At 48.0% G+C, this 22,382-nt stretch overlaps 1 protein-coding gene across 2 annotated transcripts in view; it reads right to left on the bottom strand.

Moving 5' to 3' along the window:
* Nucleotides 1–22,382, bottom strand: part of IMP3 (IMP U3 small nucleolar ribonucleoprotein 3) — a 279,600-nt gene that overhangs the window by 194,828 nt on the left and 62,390 nt on the right. For both annotated transcript variants that reach the window (XM_069231072.1, XM_069231073.1), the window contains exon 4: nucleotides 10,481–10,560. In XM_069231072.1, the coding sequence (XP_069087173.1) occupies nucleotides 10,481–10,560 (80 nt within the window). The remainder of the gene's footprint in view (nucleotides 1–10,480; nucleotides 10,561–22,382) is intronic.

Here is a 22,382-nt window from a genome sequence, read left to right as displayed (position 1 = left end):
TGAGTGTTTAGTATTGCGCCCAAATACTGTTGTATTTGTGCTGCTTGAAGGTGTGATTTTTGGTGGTTTATTAAGAAGCTTAATATGTGTAAGGTTTGTATTACATAATGCGTATGATTTTGGCTTTGTGTATGACTGCTTGACTATCGTCTAGATTTGGAAAGACATGTATATGTTGTCTTCTTAGGTAGGCTGCCATTACTGCCAGGGACTTTGTGAATACTCTTGGTGCCGTTACACCTTGAATTGGCAGTGTTTTCCCTGAATGACAAATATGAGAGATTTTCTGTGTGCAGGATGGATGGGTGTAGGAAGCTGGCTCTGTATGTACTATTTCAAAGTAAGAAATAGCATGCACAGAGTCCAAGGGTTCCCCTTAGAGGTAAGATAGTGGCAAAAGTAGATAATTCTAATGCTCTATTTTGTGGTAGTGTGGTCGAGCAGTAGGCTTATCAGAGGGTAGTGTTATGCATTTGTTGTACAACCACAGGCAATAAATGAGGCACACACAGACATATTCCAGGCTAATAGGTTTTTATATAGAAAAATATATTTTCTTAGTTTATTTTAAGAACCACAGGTTCAAGATTTGCAGTAAACACTTTAAATGCAAGGTACTTCACTTAGATACTTTAGGAACTATGAATAAAAGCAATATCACATACAGTCTTTGTCCACTTTGAAAATAGCTTATTGCCATTTTTACACAGTGCAAAAATCAACAGTTCCTGGGGGAGGTAAGTAAAGCTTAGATTAGGAGGTAAGTAAAACACTTACAGATCTCAGTCCTGGGGCATAGGTAGCCCACCGTTGGGGGTTCAAGGAACCCCAAAGTTACCACACCAGCAGCTCAGGGCCGGTCAAGTGCAGAGGTCAAAGAGGTGCCCAAAACACATAGGCACCTACGGAGAACAGGGGTGCTCCGGTTCCAGTCTGCCAGCAGGTAAGTACCCACGTCCTCGGGGGGCAGACCAAGGTGGGTTTGTAGAGCACTGGGGGGGGGGGGGGGTCACCTGTAGGCACACAGAACACACCCTCAGCGGCACAGGGATGTCCAGGTGCAGTGTGCAAAGCAGGTGTCGGGTTTCCGGTAGGAAACAATAGAGGGACCCAGGGATCACTAGCGGTGCAGGGAGGCACAGGGGGGCTTCTCGGGACAGCCACCACCTGGGCAGGGCAGAGGGTCGCCTGGGGGTCACTCCTGCGCTGAGGTTCAGTTCCTTCAGGTCCTGGGGGCTGCGGGTGCAGTGTTGGTTCCAGGCATCGGGTCCCTTGTTACAGGCAGTCGCAGTCAGGGGGAGCCTCTGGATTCTCTCTGCTGGCGTCACTGTGGGGGCTTGTAGGAGGCTGGCCTGGCTTGTAGTGGGTACCAGAGGTACTTACACCTTGTGCCAGGTCCAGTTATCCCTTATTAGTGTAGAAGAGGTGTTTCTAGCAGCTCAGACTGATAGAGGGTAGCTATGGCAAAGCAGTTTAGGCTGAACTAGGAGACCTGTAAAGCTCCTACTATACCACTGGTGTCATATGCACAATATCATAAGAAAACACAATACACAGAATTACAAAAAAAAATAAAGGTACTTTATTTTTATGACAATATGCCAAAAGTATCTCCATGAGTACCCTCAGTATGAGGATAAGATATATACACAAGATATATGTACACAAACCAAAATTATGCAAGTAACAGCAAGAAAACTAATGCAAGCAGTGTAGTATTACAGTAGATTGCAATAGGAGCACATAGGTATAGGGGCACCACAAACCATATACTCCAAAAGTGGAATGTGAACCACGAATGGACCTATGTGAGCTTGTAGAGGGTCGCTAGGACTGCAAGACAACAGTGAGGATTAGAAAAATAGCCCACCCCAAGACCCTGAAAAGTAGGTGTAAAGTGCACCTACTACCCCCAGGGAGCACATAAGTCGTGATAGGGGGTTTCTGCAGGAAGAACAAACACCTGCAATGCAACAACAGTGGATTTCCAGACCTGAGTACCTGTAAGACAAGGGGACCAAGTCCAGTAGTCGCGACAGTGTCGCAAGTGGGCAGGAGCCCAGGAAATGCCAGCTGAGGGTGCAAGGAAGTTGCCACCAGATGGAAGAAGCTTGGTGTTCTGCAAGAAAGAAGAGAGCTAGGGACTTCTCCTTTGGAAGACGGATGTCCCACGTCGCGATGAAGCTTGCAGAAAGCCCGCAAACAATCCTTGCTAGCTGCAGGGGTCGCGGTAGAGGTTTTTGGGTGCTACTGTGGCCCAGGAGGGACCAGGATTTCGCCACTTGGATGAAGAGACAGAGGGGGCGCCCAGCAACTTAGGGAGCCCTCGCAGAAGCAGGCAGCACCCGCAGAAAGTACCTGAACAGGCACAACGAAGAAGAGTGAACCGGAGTCCACAAAAGGGAGTCCCACGACGCCGGAGGACAACTCAGAAGGTTGTTCACTGCAGGAAGGAGTGTTGGGGACCAAGGCTTGGCTATGCACGAAGGAAATCCTGGAAGAGTGCACAGGAGCCGGAGCAGCTGCAAATCACGCGATACCCAGCAATGCAGTCTAGCGTGGGGAGGCAAGGACTTACCTCCACCAAACTTGGACTGAAGAGTCACTGGACTGTGGGAGTCACTAGGACAGAGTTGCTGAGTTCCAGGGACCACGCTCGTCGTGCTGAGAGAGGACCCAGAGGACCAGTGATGCAGTCTTTTGGTGTCTGCGTTAGCAGGGGGAAGATTCCGTGCAGGGAGGAGGCAGGCTACCCCCAGAGTGTACACCACCTGGAAACAGTCGAGAAAGCCGGCAGGATGAGGCGATACAAGGTTGCTAGTAGTCGTCTGGCTACTTTGTTGCGGTTTTGCAGGCGTCCTGAGCAGTCAGCGGTCGATCCTTTGGCAGAAGGTGAAGAGGGAGATGCAGAGGAACTCTGATGAGCTCTTGCATTCATTATCTGGTGAGATCCCCAAAGCAGAGACCCTAAATAGCCAGAAAAGAAGGTTTGGCTACCTAGGAAGGAGGATTGGCTACCAAGAGAGGTAAGAGCCTATCAGAAGGAGCCTCTGACGTCACCTGCTGGCACTGGCCACTCAGAGCAGTCCAGTGTGCCCCCAACACCTCTGTTTCCAAGATGGCAGAAGTCTGGGACACACTGGAGGAGCTCTGGGCACCTCCCCCGGGAGGTGCAGGTCAGGGGAGTGGTCACTCCCCTTTCCTTTGTCCAGTTTCACGCCAGAGCAGGGCTGGGGGATCCCTGAACCGGTGTAGACTGGCTTATGCAGAGATGGGCACCATCTATGCCCATCAAAGCATTTCCAGAGGCTGGGGGAGGCTACTCCTCCCCAGCCCTCACACCTATTTCCAAAGGGAGAGGGTGTTACACCCTCTCTCAGAGGAATTCCTTTGTTCAGCCTTCCTGGGCCAGGGCTGCCTGGACCCCAGGAGGTCAGAAACCTGTCTGAAGGGTTGGCAGCAGCTGCAGTGGAGACCCCGGAAAGGCAGTTTGGCAGTACCCGGGTTATGTGCTAGAGACCCAGGGGATCATGGAATTCTCCCCCCAATACCAGAATGGTATTGGGGTGACAATTCCATGATCTTAGACATGTGACATGGCCATGTTCAGAGTTACCATTGTGAGGCTATACATAGGTAGTGACCTATGTATAGTGCACACGTGTAATGGTGTCCCCGCACTCACAAAGTCCGGGGAATATGCCCTGAACGATGTGGGGGCACCTTGGCTAGTGCCAGGGTGCCCACACACTAAGTAACTTTGCACCCAACCTTTACCAGGTAAAGGTTAGACATATAGGTGACTTATAAGTTACTTAAGTGCAGTGGTAAATGGCTGTGAAATAACGTGGACGTTATTTCACGCAGGCTGCACTGGCAGGCCTGTGTAAGAATTGTCAGAACTCCCTATGGGTGGCGAAAGAAATGCTGCAGCCCATAGGGATCTCCTGGAACCCCAATACCCTGGGTACCTCAGTACACTTGGGAATTATATGTGTGTACCAGTAAGCCAATGTGAATTGGTAAATGTAGTCACTAGCCGGTTAGTGACAATTTTTAAAGTAAAGAGAGAGCATAACCACTGAGGTTCTGGTTAGCAGAGCCTCAGTGAGACAGTTAGGCATCACACAGGGAACACATACATATAGGCCACAAACTTATGAGCACTGGGGTCCTGGCTAGCAGGGTCCCAGTGACACATAAACATACTGACAACATAGGGTTTTCACTATGAGCACTGGGCCCTGGCTAGCAGGATCCCAGTGAGATAGTCAAAACACCCTGATATATACTCACAAACAGGCCAAAAGTTGGGGTAACAAGGCTAGAAAGAGGCTACTTTCTCACAGGGCTCAGGGGGGTCGTCTCTGGTTACTCACGGGCTCGCAGTCGCCGGGGAGTCCTCCCTGTGGTGCTTGTTCTCTGGATCACGAGCCGGGGGCGTTGGGTGCAGAGTGTGAAGTCTCATGCTTCCGGCGGGAAACGTGTAGTCTTTGGAAGTTGCTTCTTTGTTGCAAAGAAGTAGCTGGTTTTGAACAGGGCCGCTGTTCACTGGAGTTTCTTGGTCGTTTAGTCCAGGGCAGTCCTCAGACTTCAGAGGCCGCTTGTCCCTGTCGGATGCGTCGCTGGTTACAGGTTTTCGAAGTTGGAGACAGGCTGGTAGGGCTGGGGCCAAAGCAGTAGTCTTCCTCCTTCTCTGCAGGCTTAAATGTCAGCAGTCCTTCTTGTTTCTTCAGGTTGCAGGAATCTGATTTCCTGGGATCTGAGGTGCCCCTAAATACTAAATTTAGGGGTGTGTTTAGGTCTGGGAGGGCAGTAGCCAATGGCTACTGTCCTGGAGGGTGGCTACACCCTCTTTGTGCCCCCTCCCTGTGGGAACACCGTTGCCACACTGTCTGTGTCTATTGCAGCAACCGGCTCTTCGTCGACGGTATGCTCATCCTCGTCGTCGGAATCGTCGATGACAGTCATAATGTTGACTACACTCCAACCGTCGATTATGTCTCAACTGTCGACGCTTCCACCGTTGACGACAACTGATCCCTCGACGCTCTCATAGACTATGCCTCAGTCGACACCACCACCATCGGTGACATCTCTCTTCGACGAAGACCGCAGCAAAAGTGCAGAGACCATGTTCCTTGCCTCTGTTTTAATCGAAGGACCAGGCTGCACACAAAAAGGCAAAGAAGTATCATCTGACGCCCTCAGTAACGCCCCCTAGCAAGGTTTCCAGCCTTTCATCCTCACATCTATTAGATGACGATGAGGAGGGTATTTTTGGAGTGGCCAGCAGCCCTTCCCAGTTAAGGTGTTAAAAGCCAGGAATACTAAGATTACGATGCTTCATACTATACACAAAGCTATCATGAGCAGTCAGGGCTGGTAGGTCTTCCCCGTTGGGTTGTTTCAGACTTACAAGCAATGTTGGCGGACTATTAGGAACGTTTTATGGCAAAGCCTTCATCGGTTCAACAACCCATACATCCGCCTCAGCCAACAACTCTCCACTTGCAGCAGCCGCATCATTCACCTCAGTCAAGACCACAGCATTCTTTCCTTTCCACACCAATGCATCAAGTCTCCTCCGATGACAATGCGGAGGAAGGTGAAATACAAACTGGGAATGATGAGTGGGACGATTACATCATACCAGCACCTGATTCTCCTAAAGCACCTGTGGTGGAGTCCCCACCTGAAGACATAGGTGGCTTCCATAACCTACTTGCAGCCACTCGGTTTGATCTGCTGATGCCCGCAACTCCCCAGGAGTGCTTCCTCTACGATTTTAAAGAACCCCACAGAAAGATGGTCAGAGTTTTACCCACAATAGACCATGTTTGAAGCCAGGGCTTGAAGATAATGCAGAATCCGGCAAAGGTCCCTGCAGTGCTGCCGAGGCTGGACAAAAAAAAAAAAAAGAAACCCACAGAGGATGCTCTGGCTTGCCTCTGAGGCCACCCGAAGCTGGAGTCCGCGATTTCACAAGCCGCCCAACATCACTCCAGATACACCGTTGACATCACGCCAGATAAAGAGGGGAGACGCTTAGATAACATCGGTAAGCATTTGTCCTCAATGTCCGCTATTGTAGTAAGGGCTGGCAATTTCCTTGCTCTACTTGGCAGATATGATTGACAGCTCTGGTCAGACATGTCTCAATCCCTGGAAGAGCTTTTGGAGGGTACCAAAATAAAAGCAAGAAAGGTACTCATGGAGGGCCAACAATCTTCAGCAGAGATCAACGATTGTGCACTTGATAAGGCAGCAATGGGCTTCAGATTACTCACTGGGTCAGCTGTGTTGAGGCTCAAGGTTGGCTCAAAGCCACTAACTTTCGTCCAGAAGTGCAGACAAAGATTCTGGATCTTCCATATGATGGGGAAGAGCTGTTTGAGAAGCATGTCGACGACACTCTTCAAACTATTAAATCGGATACGGAGACGGCAAGATCACTAGGCACTCTGCAATACAGAAAAGTGCCCTTTCGTGGTGCTTGGGGCAGAGGTCAACCTTCCTTTCGCGGAGGATACCAACGATATAAGTATCCCTTCTACTCCTCCACGTGTAAGCCTTTTAGGCCACAATACCAGCCGAGGCAACTGCCTCCTGCAGCCTATACTAGGCCCTACCACAAGAACAAATCAGGGCGACAATGTAAGGAGTTCGCACGTAGGCAATGACTGCCTAACCCCACTTCCTCCACACTCTTCTCCTATAATTTTTCACGGAATCTCAAACAATCATATACAATGCTGCCGACAAATAACCAAAGACAAATGGGTGCTGGATGTAATCCGATTCGGACACCTTTTGGCATTCATCCAGATACCTAGATCAATGCCTCCATCCCAAACCCAACAAAAACATCTTCGTCTCCTCCGCTTGGAGGTAATGACAATGCTAAAGAAAGGGGCTATAGAGTCAGTTCCTTATTCCCAGGGAGGGAAGCGTTTCTACTCCCGCTTCTTTCTCATCCGAAAGAAATCTCGCTTATGGAGGCCAATCCTGGAGTTACAGGAGCTGAACAAGTACCCCAAGGAACAAACATTTCAGATGGTCACCCTGCAAGACATCCTACAGCTTCTAAACAGAGCAGACTATATGGCCTCTCTAGACTTTCAGGACACGTACTTTCACACTTCCATTCATCCACTACACAGAAAGTACCTGAGGATTGTGGTCAGCAGCAAACACTTCCAGTTCAAGGTCCTCCCATTTGGGCTACGTTCAGCACCACAAATCTTCACCAAATGGTGCCAGTGGCAGCCTACCTAAGGAGAAACAAACACCAGGTTTTTCCCTATCTTGACGACTGGCTAGTGAAAGCTCCAGATCTCCAGTCAGCAAAAAAATTCTGTCAAGGCAACTCTGCACCTTTTCAAGGACTTGGGCCTCACACTCAAAGAAAATTCGTTCCTTCAACCATCCACTCGGTTAGCCTTCATAGGGGCTATTTTAGACACACACAACAGGCCAAAGCCTATCCAGCGCTGGACAGACAAAGATTAATATCACTAGCAAAGCGCTTCCAAAGAAAAAGGTGTCTTTCAGTTCAGCAGTACAAGTCCTTACTAGGCATGTCGTCGTCATGTATTAGCCTCATTCCATTCTGTCGGCTGCGCATGCGTCCAATTCAGGAGGAGCTGGGCAAACAATGGACGCAAGCGCAAGGATCCTTCGAGGACACGATCCTCATAACACCGCGCACGGTCCACTCTCTGGATTGGTAGACAATTCCAGAGAACATTTCAAAAGGTCTCAACTTCTTGCCACGGATTCCTCCAATGATTTTAACTACAGATGCATCACTCACAGGATGGGGTGCATGCCTGCAAGACCTTCGGGTGAGCAGCAAGTGGCCCCCTTCTCACCATCTTTTCCACATAAATCTTCGAGCTGAGAGCGGTCTATTATGCTTTGCAAGCCTTCCTTCCAAGGGTCAGAACAGACAATACCACCACAATACACTACCTAAACAAGCAAGAAGGAACACGTTCCCACCTGCTCTCTCGAGAAGCACAAACCATCTGGAAATGGTGCATTCACCACTCAATCCACATAACAACGGAACACGTCCCAGGCCTACAAAATATAATCGCGGATTTGTTAAGCAGGTTGGCAACATTCTCCCACGAGTGGGAATTAGACCAGAGGACACTAGATCGAATCTTCAACTAGTGGGGAAAACCAAATCTGGACCTATTTGCATCCTCCCAGAACGCCAAATTCCAACATTATGCAAGTTGGCATCACCAACAGGGATCATGGGGGGGGATTCATTTTCGACCGCATGGTCAGGGTTCTATGCGTACGATTTTCCTCCGATTCCTCTCCTCGCAAGGGTGATCAGGAAGATGAAGTCGAACCCTGCTAAATGATCCTAATAGCTCCAGCGTGGCCGCGTCAACCGTGGTACATGGAGTTACTTCTCCTGCCTGCTTGTCCACCCATCAGAATGAGACCAATTCTGGAGCTGCTTACCATCAATCAGGGATCAGTGAGGCACCCGGATCCCAAGTCTGAGTTTGCGTGATGGCTCCTGAATACGGGTTTGGCTATTTAGATCTACCAACTGAGTGCAGGGAAGTGCTAGCGAAAGCACATGCAGCTAGCACCAACAAATCTAACCGCCTGAAGTGGAAACAATTTTGTTTGTGGTGTGAAACCCAAAAATGCACCCTCTCTCCTCCGCACTGGAGGCAGTGTTGCCATACTTCTTACAGCTGGCACGTTCCGGACTTGCCCATTCGCCAATTAGGGTCCATTTGGCAGCTATCTCCAGATACAGGAGAGTACCAGGCAAACCATCCTTAGGCTCTCTGAGATTAGTCAAGCAATTCTTGAAGGGTCTCTTCAGGTCCTTTCCTCCAGTGAAGCCTCCACCTCCGGCATGGCAACTTAACATCTTCCTTGGCCAGCTTATGAAGGAGCCTTTTGAGCCTATCCACAAGGCGGACATCAAGTACCTCACTTGGAAGGTGGCTCTCCTTCTCGCTCTTACTTGGGCACGCAGAGTTAGTGAAATTCAAGCTTTCATCATACAAGAACATTTCTTACAGTTCAGACAAGATAGAGTAATTCTATGCACCAATCCCAAATTCATTCCTAAGGTGCCTTCGGAATTCCATATCAACGAACCGGTGGTGCTAAAATCTTTTTTCCCGAACCCACAAACTGCTGCAGAAAGGACCCTGCAATCACTCAACCTTAAGATGTGCATAACGTTCTATCTGGATAGAACAAAGTCATTCCGACAGTCCAATCAGTTGTTTATAGCTTTCAGTGCCGCTGGGAAAGGTCACTCAGTGACAAAACAGACTATATCCCGATGAATTAAAGACGCAATCATTGCCACCAGAAAGCAGGTAGACCATTGCAAACAAGTGTGTGAGCGCATTCTACCAGAGCTATATATGCATCCTGTGTGCTATTTGCGGGTGTGTCAATTAAGGACATCTGTCGGGCTGCGACATGGAGGACAACTCACACCTTCATGCAGCATTACTTTTTGGACACGGAGCCACTTCGGGATGCAACCGGTACCTCGAAACCGGTTTCAATGAAGGTGAGCTAAATGATTCCTTCCCTCCATCTGCTTGTTTTTTGTTATCTCAGATTTTCTTTGAAAGTAATACTGTAGATCATAAAATAAGTGCATGTACATACTGTCATGCCAGTTCGCATTTCAGAGTGCTATGTTACTATCTGCATGTCAAAAATGTGTTATTCACTGCTTACTATTCTGATTCAAGCATGTGAATCTATGAAAGTTCCAATACTGGAGTAAGGAACAAGTTACTTACCTGTAACTGTAGTTCTCCAGTACTGGAAACTTTCATAGATTCACATGTGACCCATCCACCTCCCCTGAGCTCACCTTCATTTTCCTCAGTCCTAGCTGTATTTTTACACTTGTGATTAGAAAATCTGAGGGAAAGCAGCTCCTCACAGGAGGGTTCTAGAGGGTGTTGTGAGCTGATTGGTTGTCTTAAGTTTGGTCCTTTTTTTTTTACAAAACGACTATGATATGTTAATAAATTAAGAGGCCTAGTGCCTCTACAGCTTTATATGCTATTGATCATGGCTTTTTGTATTTCATCGGGGACTCCCATCAAGACGACGGGGAAGGTTTCAAGCATGTGAATCTACAAAAGTTTCCAATACTGGAGAAATACAGTTAAAGGTAAGTAACTTATTCCATATTTAAAACAAACAAACCAGACCAATCCACAGGTTGTTTCCTTAGAAATTTGCCTCTAAATGGTATTTCCAGGTTGAGATGGATAAGTAGGCTTAGGGCAACAAAGAACTATTTGGGTTCCCTTTTTCATTTTATTAAATGTTTTTCTGTAATACAATGTCCGTGCAGCATATATTAGAGAAAAGTTCTAATTCAATATAAATGAGAAGTATGCATTCAAATACACTACTGCAGTGTGAAATCACTGTGCAATTTTCACGTTTTTAAAAAGGATACGTCCCTGTTCAATAAAGGTGATTGCAGTTTTCAGGTTCTGTGCCATTCTAAGTTTTACCATTATTGTAGGAAGGCGTCTCCTGTACCAAAATAAAAGCACAAGGAAGTAATTAATATACATACCCTCAAACCCAACCAAGCAGCTTTTTGGTCAATCAGTTAAAGACTTTATTCATTAAGCGCACTGGACTTTTTCTCTAGACACTCATCCAGGGCCTAAAGGTGGAGGCAACCGGGTTTTTAGTGATTGCCGATTGTGATTGGCAGAATTCTAATAGGAGGCGAGTTCAATGTTTTGGCTATTTCATACCTGCAAGTTTTCCATCTCTTGTACTATTGTGTAATTTTGGGAGCTTCTATTTTGGCATTCATTGCTATGGAGTGTTGAGATGGAAGTGTTAGAGCAGAGGTTCTTAACCTGTAGTCCGAGGGCTCATGAGGATCAGCGAGGCCTACTCAAGGAGTCTACGACTGTGGAACAAAATTAAATAATATAAAACTTAATATATTAAAATAAAACCTATACAAATAAAGAAGCAAAACTGAAAATATTAAAACTTTTTTCTATATTAAGATTGAGAGCTTAACTAAATATTTCAATAATTTAATATTTGTTTGGTGTACACTTATTTTTGTATATGTTTTTGAGGCTCAAATCATAAAAAATGCTTAAGCCGGGGGTCCCAGCTTCCGATAAAGATTCAGTGGGATACCCGGATAGCAGTAATGATTCAGAAGTTGTGGGCAATGTAGGAGCCCTACTGCCCAGCAATACTTTTAGGGCCTCACACACAAAAGGAGACATCAGCGATATATTGTGGGTTGGTCCCATCATATGATGGGCAACACAGAGCCAATGCATTAAGACATCTTGGCCAAGTATGCCCAAGGACATGGCTGACAAAAACTCTCTATATGTTTATGTGCATGTTGTGTGGCATGTATGTGTATGTTAAGACTTAAAGCTGGACCACCAAGGAGGCCTTAGTGTACTGTGGCACTCATTATCAATGATTCTAACAATGGAGTAAACAGCTGAAACACCTAAAGCAGAAATGAGCTTTGCCAAATAATAAAGTTAAAATATAAACCATGTGAAAGATTAGACACGTCCATTTGATAATATTGGCAAGGATTACTTGATAAGGGAAACGAGGATCTGCTGTAAAGTGAATGCACAAGAGAAGATGCGTTTTAACCCAAACTCTTCTTTTTGAATATCAGGGGAATGAAACTTAGAATTGTGAATCCACACGCATAGAATATGGTATGTATCTAGTATTATATTTTTCTATAACAGAAGACAAGTGCCTCTTTCCACAAGGCACAATGTATGTGCTCTACTACAAGACTTGCAGTGCAAGCCTTATGATTAATGACCGCAGTGGAGCAATGACGAGAAAGTTGAGCGGTGGAAAGCTGGAGGCGATGCCTGTACAACTTTAGTATACACATATGTGAATCGGATTGAGGTGTTAGTAGCTCAGGTAGAATAGGGGCCAGTATTCAGGCACGCAGAATATGGGATCAGGCAGTGGCTTGCCACTGTGGCACTGGAAACTCAGAAAAACAGCAAAACCCAACAGAAGGATAACTCCCAAGACTGAAGAACTGCCATGGCTTTGAATTACTGGCCCTCAAACATTGGCATATGAAAATGCCCTCTGCAAACAGCTTAAATGTATCCTCCCCTCGGTATAGTGATGGATAAGAAGGGCAAACTAGATGTCCCCCGAAAGGATTCAATCCAATTATGCAACTGCTCACCAGGCAGAGCTGGAAGGTGGAGGTGGAGGTGGGCACAAAGGGCACAGAAATGGCAGGCTTTCTAAAAGGCGAAGGCCATCATTGGAAGCCCTCAATAAAAGAGTGGACTCTATAAACACCAGGCTCATGATGATCGAAAATAACGTGAAGAAACTGGTTGCAGCACACAGGTGTTGGACATAAGAGTGCAGCCATTGACAGAAATACAGTTAAACATGGTGTAAAGATGACACAGATGGAGTCAATTCAGACTAGATTCACAGAGATAAATCTGCTAGGAACTCTGTGTACAAGCTTCAGAAGATCCTGAACGCAGAACAAGGGCAAGTGTGGCTGGTGAGGGGATGAATGAGAAGAAACACTGTAAAACACTAGAATAGATGTTCTGTTGTGGAATGTCAACCCTAAGAAAGGACCACCTGCAGTTTTCCTGAGGAACAGAAAACTTGAGGGGGGAAAACCGCAATCATCCTGTGAGGAAAACTTGAGGGAGCACATCTTAACAAGTGCCAGGCTGAAAGAGGTTGAGATATTTTTTTTAGTGTTCATAGATAGTGCAGTTTTAGCCACAGGGCAGTACATAAAACATGAGGCCAATATAGTATTAACATTTTACATATAACAATATTAGGAAAAAGACAATGTTGTGAGAAAATGCCTCTTTTGTCATGGTTAGCCCCCACTTTTTGCCTTGTATTTGATGCAGTCTCAAAGTTGTTAGTGCCCAGGGCCCCTGCTAACCAGGTTCCTTGGGCCAGATTTTTCCCTAAAGCGGTTGTGATGGATTGGCACAACTGGCACCAACTCTAGCTGCAACTTTAAGTCCCTAGTAAATGGTAATTAGGTACCCAGGGCATGGGGTACTAAGGGTAGGCCCCAGGGGGCAGCAGCACAGATCGTGCCGCCCTCTAGGATCATGCATCCAAAGCACTCAGCACTGCCTTTGCAGGCTGAGTGTTCTGATGCAACCCTAAAAGACAAACTGGACTTGGCATACAGCCTGTGTGCCCTGTCCATTACACACTGCATGCACTGTAGGTAAGTCACCCCTCTGGCAGGCCTTCTAGCCCTACGGCAGGCTACACTATACTGTATGTATGGGCATAGATGCAAGAGCAATATGCCCCTACTGAGTAAGTGAAAAAGGCAGCCATTTTAATTAATGTGCTGGACACTGGTCAGTACGAGTTTCACAGCTATATGATGGCTACTCTGAACCCTGGGTTGTTTGGATTTATCATTTCGAGTTGTTTGATACCAAACTGGTACCAGTATTGGATGTATTACAAAATGTACCCAGGGATCACCTTAGAGGTGCCCCCTGCAAAACCTAACCACCCTGGCATGGTTGCTGGCCGGTCACAACCAGCCTGCCACCACCAGACATGATTCTGGAACCCTGGGGTGAGAGATCCTACTCTCTGGGTCCCAGAACAAAGCCATTCCTTGGTAGAGGTGCACACCCCCCTCCCTCAGGAATGTGCATTGCCCTGCTAGTGAGCTTCAAGGAGCTTACTGCCTTTGAAACTCGACCACCAAGCATTCTGCTACCAGCAGATGGCTGCCCCCATTGCAAGCCCCCACTTTGTGGTGTTTCCCGCGTTGGGCCCACTAAAAGGACAGGAGGAGTGGTCAACCCCAGCTTGCACCACCCCCAAGGTTTTGCATGCGAGGTGACCTCTCCATTTAATTTTCCTCCATCTTGCATGGAAGGAAAATAGCAAATCAGGTGTAGGAAAGTGACATCTGCCAATAGTAAGTGGTTACTTAGTGGGTGTAGCCACCCTAAGGTAGATGACCCATTGGTCACTAGCAGGTACTCCCCTAAACGCCACTAAATACAGCATTTAGTGGGCATCCCTATACCAAGAAACTAGATTCCAGGGACAAAAGAAGACCAGCAACAAAGAAGACCCAAGGCTCGAGAACTGAGGTCCTGCTGCACCCAGAGAAGACACTAATCCATGCTTGCTGCACCCAGGACTCAACAAACGCTTCTTAGGGGTTGCATGGTCACTCGAAGGACTCTATAACTCCCCCAGAGGACCGCCACTCTTTATATATATAAAAAATAAAAAAAATAAATAAAAAAAAAAACCATCGCCAGATATCTCCTTCCAGAGTGAAGGCATCACTCTACTGCAACAAGGAACCAAAGACCCAGTGAAGGCCACTTCACTGACCGGCTACTGACCAAGGAACTGGACGCCACAGCCGGACCAAACTCCATACCACGGACCGTGAGGTAAAAACCTGCCAGTGTGCCAAGTTTGGTGACAGTGCGCCCTCCAGTGGCCAGAACATGCAATAGTCCTAGGCACTGGTCACCTAATGTCAGACACCAAGAAGCACAGTCCATTTCTGACTGTGAAAGGACCAGGAGAAAGCCCCAGTCGAGGGACTTCAGAAACCACCAGGATCTCCCACCAGAGTGCCCCTGCTGACCTGCAAGCGACCCTCAAAGAGACCTACCTCCTGCTTTCAAGGGCACCTTTGCGCACAGCTCCTGCCTCACTGATTCGTTCTGCACTAGGCCACCCTGTGCCCTGCACTGAAGATCCACCTGTGCCCTAAGGGTCCCCCCCACCCCTTGCGATCTCAACACTTTAAGGGGACCCACCAGACTTACCTTTAAGTTCACCTGTGCAGTGCTGTAGGAAGTTGGCTCTGTATGCACTATTTCAAAGTAAGGAATAGTATGCACAGAGTCCAAGGGTTCCCCTTAGAGGTAAGGTAGTAATACTAATGCTCTATTTTGTGGTAGTGTGGTCAAGCAGTAGGCTTGTCAAAGAAGTAGTGTTAAGCATTTGTTGTACATACACAAGCAATAAATGAGGAACACACACTCAAAGACAATTCCAGGCCAATAGGTTTTTGTATAGAAAAATATATTTTCTTAGTTTATTTTAAGAACCAAAGGTTCAAGATTTACATGTAATACTTCAAATGAAAGGTATTGCAGGTAGGTACTTTAGGAACTTTGAATTAGCAAAATAGCATATACACTTTTCACATAAATCACATATAGCTATTTTAAAACTAGACAGTGCAATTTTCACAGTTCCTAGGGGGAGTAAGTGTTTGTTAGTTTTTGCAGGTAAGTAAACCACCTACGGGGTTCAAGTTTGGGTCCAAGGTAGCCCACCGTTGGGGCTTCAGAGCAACCCCAAAGTTACCACACCAGCAGCTCAGGGCCGGTCAGGTGCAGAGGTCAAAGTGGTGCCCAAAACGCGTAGGCTTCAATGGAGAAGGGGGTGCCCCGGTTCCAGTCTGCCAGCAGGTAAGTACCCGTGTCTTCGGAGGGCAGACCAGGGGGGTTTTGTAGGGCACCGGGGGGGACACAATTCCGCACAGAAAGTACACCCTCAAGCAGCACGGGGGCGGCCGGGTGCAGTGTGCAAACACGCATCAGGTTTGTAATTGAAATCAATGGGAGACCAAGGGGTCTCTTCAGCCATGCAGGCAGGCAAGAGGGGTGCTCCTCGGGGTAGCCACCACCTGGGCAAGGGAGAGGGCCTCCTGGGGGTCACTCCTGCACTGAAGTTCAGATCCTTCAGGTCCTGGGGGCTGCGGGAGCAGGGTCCTTACCAGGCGTCGGGTTCTTAGAAGCAAGCAGTCGCGGTCAGGAGGAGCCTCGGGATTCCCTCTGCAGGCGTCGCTGTGGGGGCTCAGGGGGTCAACTCTGGCTACTCACGGTCTCGCAGTCGCCGGGGAGTCCTCCCTGAAGTGGTTGTTCTCCACAAGTCGAGCCGGGGGCGTTGGGTGCAGAGTGTTAAGTCTCACGCTTCCGGAGGGAAACGCAAGTTGTTTTAAAGTTGCTCCTTTGTTACAGAGTTGCAGTCTTGGATGAACAGAGCAGCTGTCCTCAGGAGTTCTTGGTCCTTCTAGATGCAGGGCAGTCCTCGGAGACTTCAGAGGTTGCTGGTCCCTGGGGAGAGCGTCGCTGGAGCAGTGTCTTTAGAAGTGGGGAGACAGGTCGGTAGAGCTGGGGCCAAAGCAGTTGGTGTCTCAGTCTTCTCTGCAGGGTTTTTCAGCTTAGCAGTCCTTTTCTTCTTAGGTTGCAGGAATCTGAGTTCCTAGGTTCTGGGGAGCTCCTAAATACTAAATTTAGGGGTGTGTTTAGGTCTGGGGGGTTAGTAGTCAATGGCTACTAGCCCTGAGGGGGGCTACACCCTCTTTGTGCCTCCTCCCAAAGGGAGGGGGGCACATTCCTATCCCTATTGGGGGAATCCTCCATCTGCAAGATGGAGGATTTCTAAAACTCACAGTCACCTCAGCTCAGGTTGCCTTAGGGGCTGTCCTGATTGGCCAGTGACTCCTCCTTTTTCTCATTATCTCCTCCGGCCTTGCCGCCAAAAGTGGGGCCGTGGCCGGAGGGGGCAGGCAACTCCACTAGCTGGAATGCCCTGGGGTGCTGTAACAAAGGGGGTAAGCCTATGAGGCTCACCGCCAGGTGTTACAGTTCCTGCAGGGGGAGGTGATAAGCATCTCCACCCAGTACAAGCTTTGTTACTAGCCACAGATTGACAAAGGCACTCTCCCCATGTGGCCAGCAACATGTCTGGAGTGTGGCAGGCTGCTAGAACCAGTCAGCCTACACGGGTAGTCGGTTAAGGATTCAGGGGGCACCTCTAAGGTGCCCTCTGGGGTGTATGTTACAATACAAATGTACACTGGCATTAGTGTGCATTTATTGTGCTGAGAAGTTTGATACCAAACTTCAGTTTTCAGTGTAGCCATTATGGTGCTGTGGAGTTCGTGCATGACAGACTCCCAGACCATATACTCTTATGGCTACCCTGCACTTAAAATGTCTAAGGTTTTGCTTAGACACTGTAGGGGCATAGTGCTCATGCACTTATGCCCTCACCTATGGTATAGTGCACCCTGCCTTAGGGCTGTAAGGCCTGCTAGAGGGGTGACTTACCTATACCTGTAGGCAGTGTGAGGTTGGCATGGCACCCTGAGGGGAGTGTCATGTCGACTTAGTCTTTTTTATCCCCACCAGCACACACAAGCTGACAAGCAGTGTGTCTGTGCTGAGTGAGGGGTCCCCAGGGTGGCATAAGATATGCTGCAGCCCTTAGAGACCTCCCCTGGCATCAGGGCCCTTGGTACCAGGTGTACCAGTTACAAGGGACTTACCTGGATGCCAGGGTGTGCCAATTGTAGAAACAAAAGTACAGGTTAGGGAAAGAACACTGGTGCTGGGGCCTGGTTAGCAGGCCTCCGCACACTTTCAAATCATAACTTGGCATCAGCAAAGGCAAAAAGTCAGGAGGTAACCATGCCAAGGAGACATTTCCTTACACAACACCCCCCCCCCCCAAACGAAAGAGGATGAGACTAACCTTTCCCAAGAGAGTCTTCACTTTCTAAGGGGAAGAACCTGGAAAGGCCATCTGCATTGGCATGGGCAGTCCCAGGTCTGTGTTCCACTATAAAGTCCATTCCCTGTAGGGAGATGGACCACCTCAACAGTTTTGGATTCTCACCTTTCATTTGCATCAGCCATCCGAGAGGTATGTGGTCAGTCTGAACTATAAAGTGAGTACCAAAGAGGTATGGTCTCAGCTTCTTCAGGGACCAAACCACAGCAAAGGCCTCCCTCTCAATGGCACTCCAACGCTGCTCCCTGGGGAGTAACCTCCTGCTAATGAAAGCAACGGGCTGGTCAAGGCCATCATTTGTTTGGGACAAAACTGCCCCTATCCCATGTTCAGAGGCATCAGTCTGCACAATGAACTGCTTGGAGTAATCTGGAGCTTTTAGAACTGGTGCTGTCCACATTGCTTGTTTCAGGGTGTCAAAGGCATATTGGCATTCTACAGTCCAGTTTACCTTCTTGGGCATTTTCTTGAAGGTAAGTTCTGTGAGGGCTGTCACTATGGATCCATATCCCTTCACAAACCGCTTGTAATACCCAGTCAAGCCAAGGAATGCCCGACTTGAGTCTGGGTTTTTGGAGCTGCCCAGTCCAGAATAGTCTGGATCTTAGGCTGGAGTGGCTGAACTTGGCCTCCACCTACAAGGTGTCCCAAGTAAACCACAGTTCCCTGCCCTATCTGGCACTTGGATGCCTTGATAGAGAGGCCTGCTTATTGCAGAGCCTTCAAAACCTTCTTCAGGTGGACCAGGTGATCCTGCCAGCTGGAGCTAAAGACAGCAATATCGTCAAGATAAGCTGCACTAAAGGACTCCAAGCCAGCAAGGACTTGATTCACCAACCTTTGGAAGGTGGCAGGGGCATTCTTTAAACCAAAGGGCATAACAGTAAACTGATAATGACCATCAGGTGTGGAGAATGCTGTCTTTTCTTTTGCCCCTGGTGCCATTTTGATTTGCCAGTACCCTGCTGTTAAGTCAAAGGTACTTAAGAATTTGGCAGCACCCAATTTGTCAATCAGTTCATCAGCCCTTGGAATGGGATGGGCATCTGTCTTGGTGACAGAATTAAGTCCTCTGTAGTCCACACAAAACCTCATCTCTCTCTTTCCATCTTTGGTGTGAGGTTTGGGGACTAAGACCACTGGGCTAGCCCAGGGGCTGTCAGAGTGCTCAATGAATCCCAATATCTTGTGGACTTCCACCTTGATGCTTTCCTTAACTTGGTCAGACTGTCTGAATATTTTGTTTTTGACAGGCATGCTGTCTCCTGTGTCCACATCATGGGCACACAAGTGTGTCGGACCAGGGGTTAGGGAAAAGAGCTCAGCAAACTGTTGCAGGACCTTCCTACAATCAGATTGCTGTTGGCCAGAGAGGGTGTCTGAGTAGATCACTCCATCAACTGAGTGATCTTTAGGGTTTGTGGAGAGGAGATCAGGGAGAGGTTCACTCTCAGCTTCCTGGTCCTCATCTGTTACCATCAACCGATTCACATCAGCCCGGTCATGGAAGAGCTTAAGGCGGTTCACATGGATCACCCTCTTGGGGGTCCTGCTAGTGCCTAGGTCCACCAGGTAGGTGACCTGACTCTTCTTTTCTAGTACTGGGAAAGGGCCACGCCATCTGTCCTGAAGTGCCCTGGGAGCCACAGGCTCCAAAACCCAGACTTTCTGCCCTGGTTGAAATTCAACCATGGCAGCCTTTTGGTCATACCAAAACCTTTGGAGCTGTTGGCTGGCGTCAAGGTTTTTGCTTGCATTTTCCATGTACTCTGCCATCCTTGAACGTAGGCCAAGTACATAGTCCACTACATCTTGCTTAGGCTCATGAAGAGGTCTCTCCCAGCCTTCTTTCACAAGAGCTAGTGGTCCCCTTACAGAATGGCCAAACAGAAGTTCAAAGGGTGAGAACCCTACTCCCTTCTGAGGCACCTCTCTGTAAGCGAAAAGCAGACATGGCAAGATGACATCCCATCTCCTTTTGAGTTTTTCAGGGAGCCCCATGATCATGCCTTTTAATGTCTTGTTGAATCTCTCAACAAAGCCATTAGTTTGTGGATGGTATGGTGTAGTGAATTTGTAAGTCACTCCACACTCATTCCACATGTGTTTCAGGTATGCGGACATAAAGTTGGTATCTCTGTCAGACACCACCTCCTTAGGGAAACCCACTCTGGTAAAGATACCAATGAGGGCCTTGGCTACTGCAGGGGCAGTAGTTGACCTAAGGGGAATTGCTTCAGGGTATCTAGTAGCATGATCCACTACTACTAGTATGTACATGTTCCCTGAAGCTGTGGGAGGTTCAAGTGGACCCACTATGTCCTCACCCACTCTTTCAAAGGGGACCCCCACCACGGGAAGTGGAATGAGGGGGGCCTTTGGGTGTCCACCTGTCTTACCACTGGCTTGACAGGTGGCACAGGAGACAAAACTCCTTGACCTTCTGGGACATGCTGGGCCAATAGAAGTGGTTGACTAGTCTCTACCACGTCTTGGTTTGTCCCAAATGCCCAGCAAGAGGAATATCATGGGCTAAGGTCAGTATGAACTCCCTAAACTCCTGAGGCACTACCACTCTCCTAGTGGCACCAGGTTTGGGATCTCTTGCCTCAGTGTAAAGGAGTCTATCTTCCCAATAGACCCTATGTGTTCCTGTTTTCTTTCCACTGGACTCTTCAGCAGCTTTCTGCCTAAGGCCTTCAAGAGAGGAACAGGTTTCTTGCCCCTTACACAACTGCTCCCTTGAGGGTCCCCCTGGGCCTAGGAGCTCAACCTGATAAGGTTCTAACTCCAGAGGCTCAGTTCCCTCAGAGGGCAGAACTTCTTCCTGAGAAGAGAGGTTCTCTTGTTGTGTTGCAGCTGGTTTCCCAGTTGTCTTTCCTTTTCTCTTGGTAGGCTGGGCTCTTTTTCCAGGCTCCAACTCTACTTTTTCACCCTGAGCCTTGCACTGTGCCCTTGTATTGACACACACCAGTTCAGGGATACCCAGCAAGGCTGCATGGGTTTTCAATTCTACCTCAGCCCATGATGAGGACTCCAGGTCATTTCCAAGCAAACAGTCTACAGGGATATTTGAGGAGACCACCACCTGTTTCAGGCCATTGACCCCTCCCCACTCTAAAGTTACCATAGCCATGGGATGTACTTTAGTCTGATTGTCAGCATTGGTGACTGGATAAGTTTGTCCAGCCAGGTATTGACCAAGGGAAACTAGTTTCTCTGTCACCATGGTGACACTGGCACCTGTATCCCTCAGGCCTTCTACACTAGTCCCATTAATTAAGAGCTGCTGCCTGCATTTTTGCATATTAGGGGGCCAGGCAGCCAGTGTGGCTAAATCCACCCCACCCTCAGAGACTAATGTAGCTTCAGTGTGACACCTGATTTGCTCTGGGCCCACTGTTGATCCCACTTGGAGACTAGCCATTCCAGTGTTAGCTGGAGTGGAGTTAGAAGTGGTACTTGTCTTGGGACAGGCCTTGTCTCCAGTTTGGTGTCCAGGCTGATTACAGCTACGACACCAGGCCTTTTTGGGATCAAAGTGTTTACCCTTATACCCAAAATTGGATTGTGAAGAGGCTCTCGGCCCACCCTCCTGTGCAGGTTTTTGGGGGTCTGTAGAAGACTCTCTACTATTTTTACCTTTGGATGTCTCAACACTTCCCCTGGGGAGGCTTTGTGACCCCTTTCTTTTGGTCACCTCCTGTGGAAGTCTTGGTCACCCTAGTCCTGACCCAATGGTCCGCCTTCTTTCCCAATTCTTGGGGAGAAATTGGTCCTAGGTCTACCAGATGCTGATGCAGTTTATCATTTGAACAATTACTCAATAGGTGTTCTTTCACAAATAAATTGTACAGCCCATCATAATCATTTACACCACTGCCTTGAATCCAACCATCCAGTGTTTTCACTGAGTAGTCCACAAAATCAACCCAGGTCTGGCTCAAGGATTTTTGAGCCCCCTGAACCTAATTCTATACTCCTCAGTGGAGAAACCAAAGCCCTCAATCAGGGTAGCCTTCATGAGGTCATAGGATTCTGCATCTTTTCCAGAGTGTGTGAGGAGTCTATCCCTACACTTTCCAGGGAACATTTCCCAAAGGAGAGCACCCCAGTGAGATCGGTTTACTTTTCTGGTTGCACAAGCCCTCTCAAAAGCTGTGAACCATTTGGTGATGTCATCACCATCTTCATATTTAGTTACAATCCCTTTTGGTATTTTCAACATGTCAGGAGAATCTCTGACCCGATTTATGTTGCTGCCACCATGGATGGGACCAAAACCAATCTCTTTTCTTTCCGTTTCTATGGCTAGGAGCTGTCTCTCTAAAGCCAATCTTTTGGCCATCCTGGCTAACAGGAGGTCATCTTCACTGAGGCTATCATCAGTGATTACAGAGGTGCTGGACCCTCCTGTTAGGGAAGCAGTATCTCTGACTATCACATTTGGAGACAGGGCTTGAGGGGCCCTGATCTCCCTAATTAGGACTGGAGGGGGGGGAATGGTCCTCCAGTTCACTAGCTTCATCCTCTGGGAGGTCATCCTCAGAGGGGTTGGCTTTGGCAAACTCTGCCAGCAGCTCCTGGAGCTGTAGTTAGGAAGGGTTTATGCCAGCTTTAATATTTTTTAATTTGCAGAGAGACCTTAGCTCCCTCATTCTAAGATGGAGGTAAGGTGTGAGGTCGAGTTCCATCACTCTCTCTTCTGCAGTAGACATTATGTTTCTAAAAGTTGGAATACTTTT

Source organism: Pleurodeles waltl, chromosome 4_2, assembly GCF_031143425.1.
Source record: "Pleurodeles waltl isolate 20211129_DDA chromosome 4_2, aPleWal1.hap1.20221129, whole genome shotgun sequence".
Classification (NCBI taxonomy): Eukaryota; Metazoa; Chordata; class Amphibia; order Caudata; family Salamandridae; genus Pleurodeles; species Pleurodeles waltl.
Note: the sequence above shows the minus strand (reverse complement) of the source record. Positions and strands in the feature narration are given on the sequence as shown.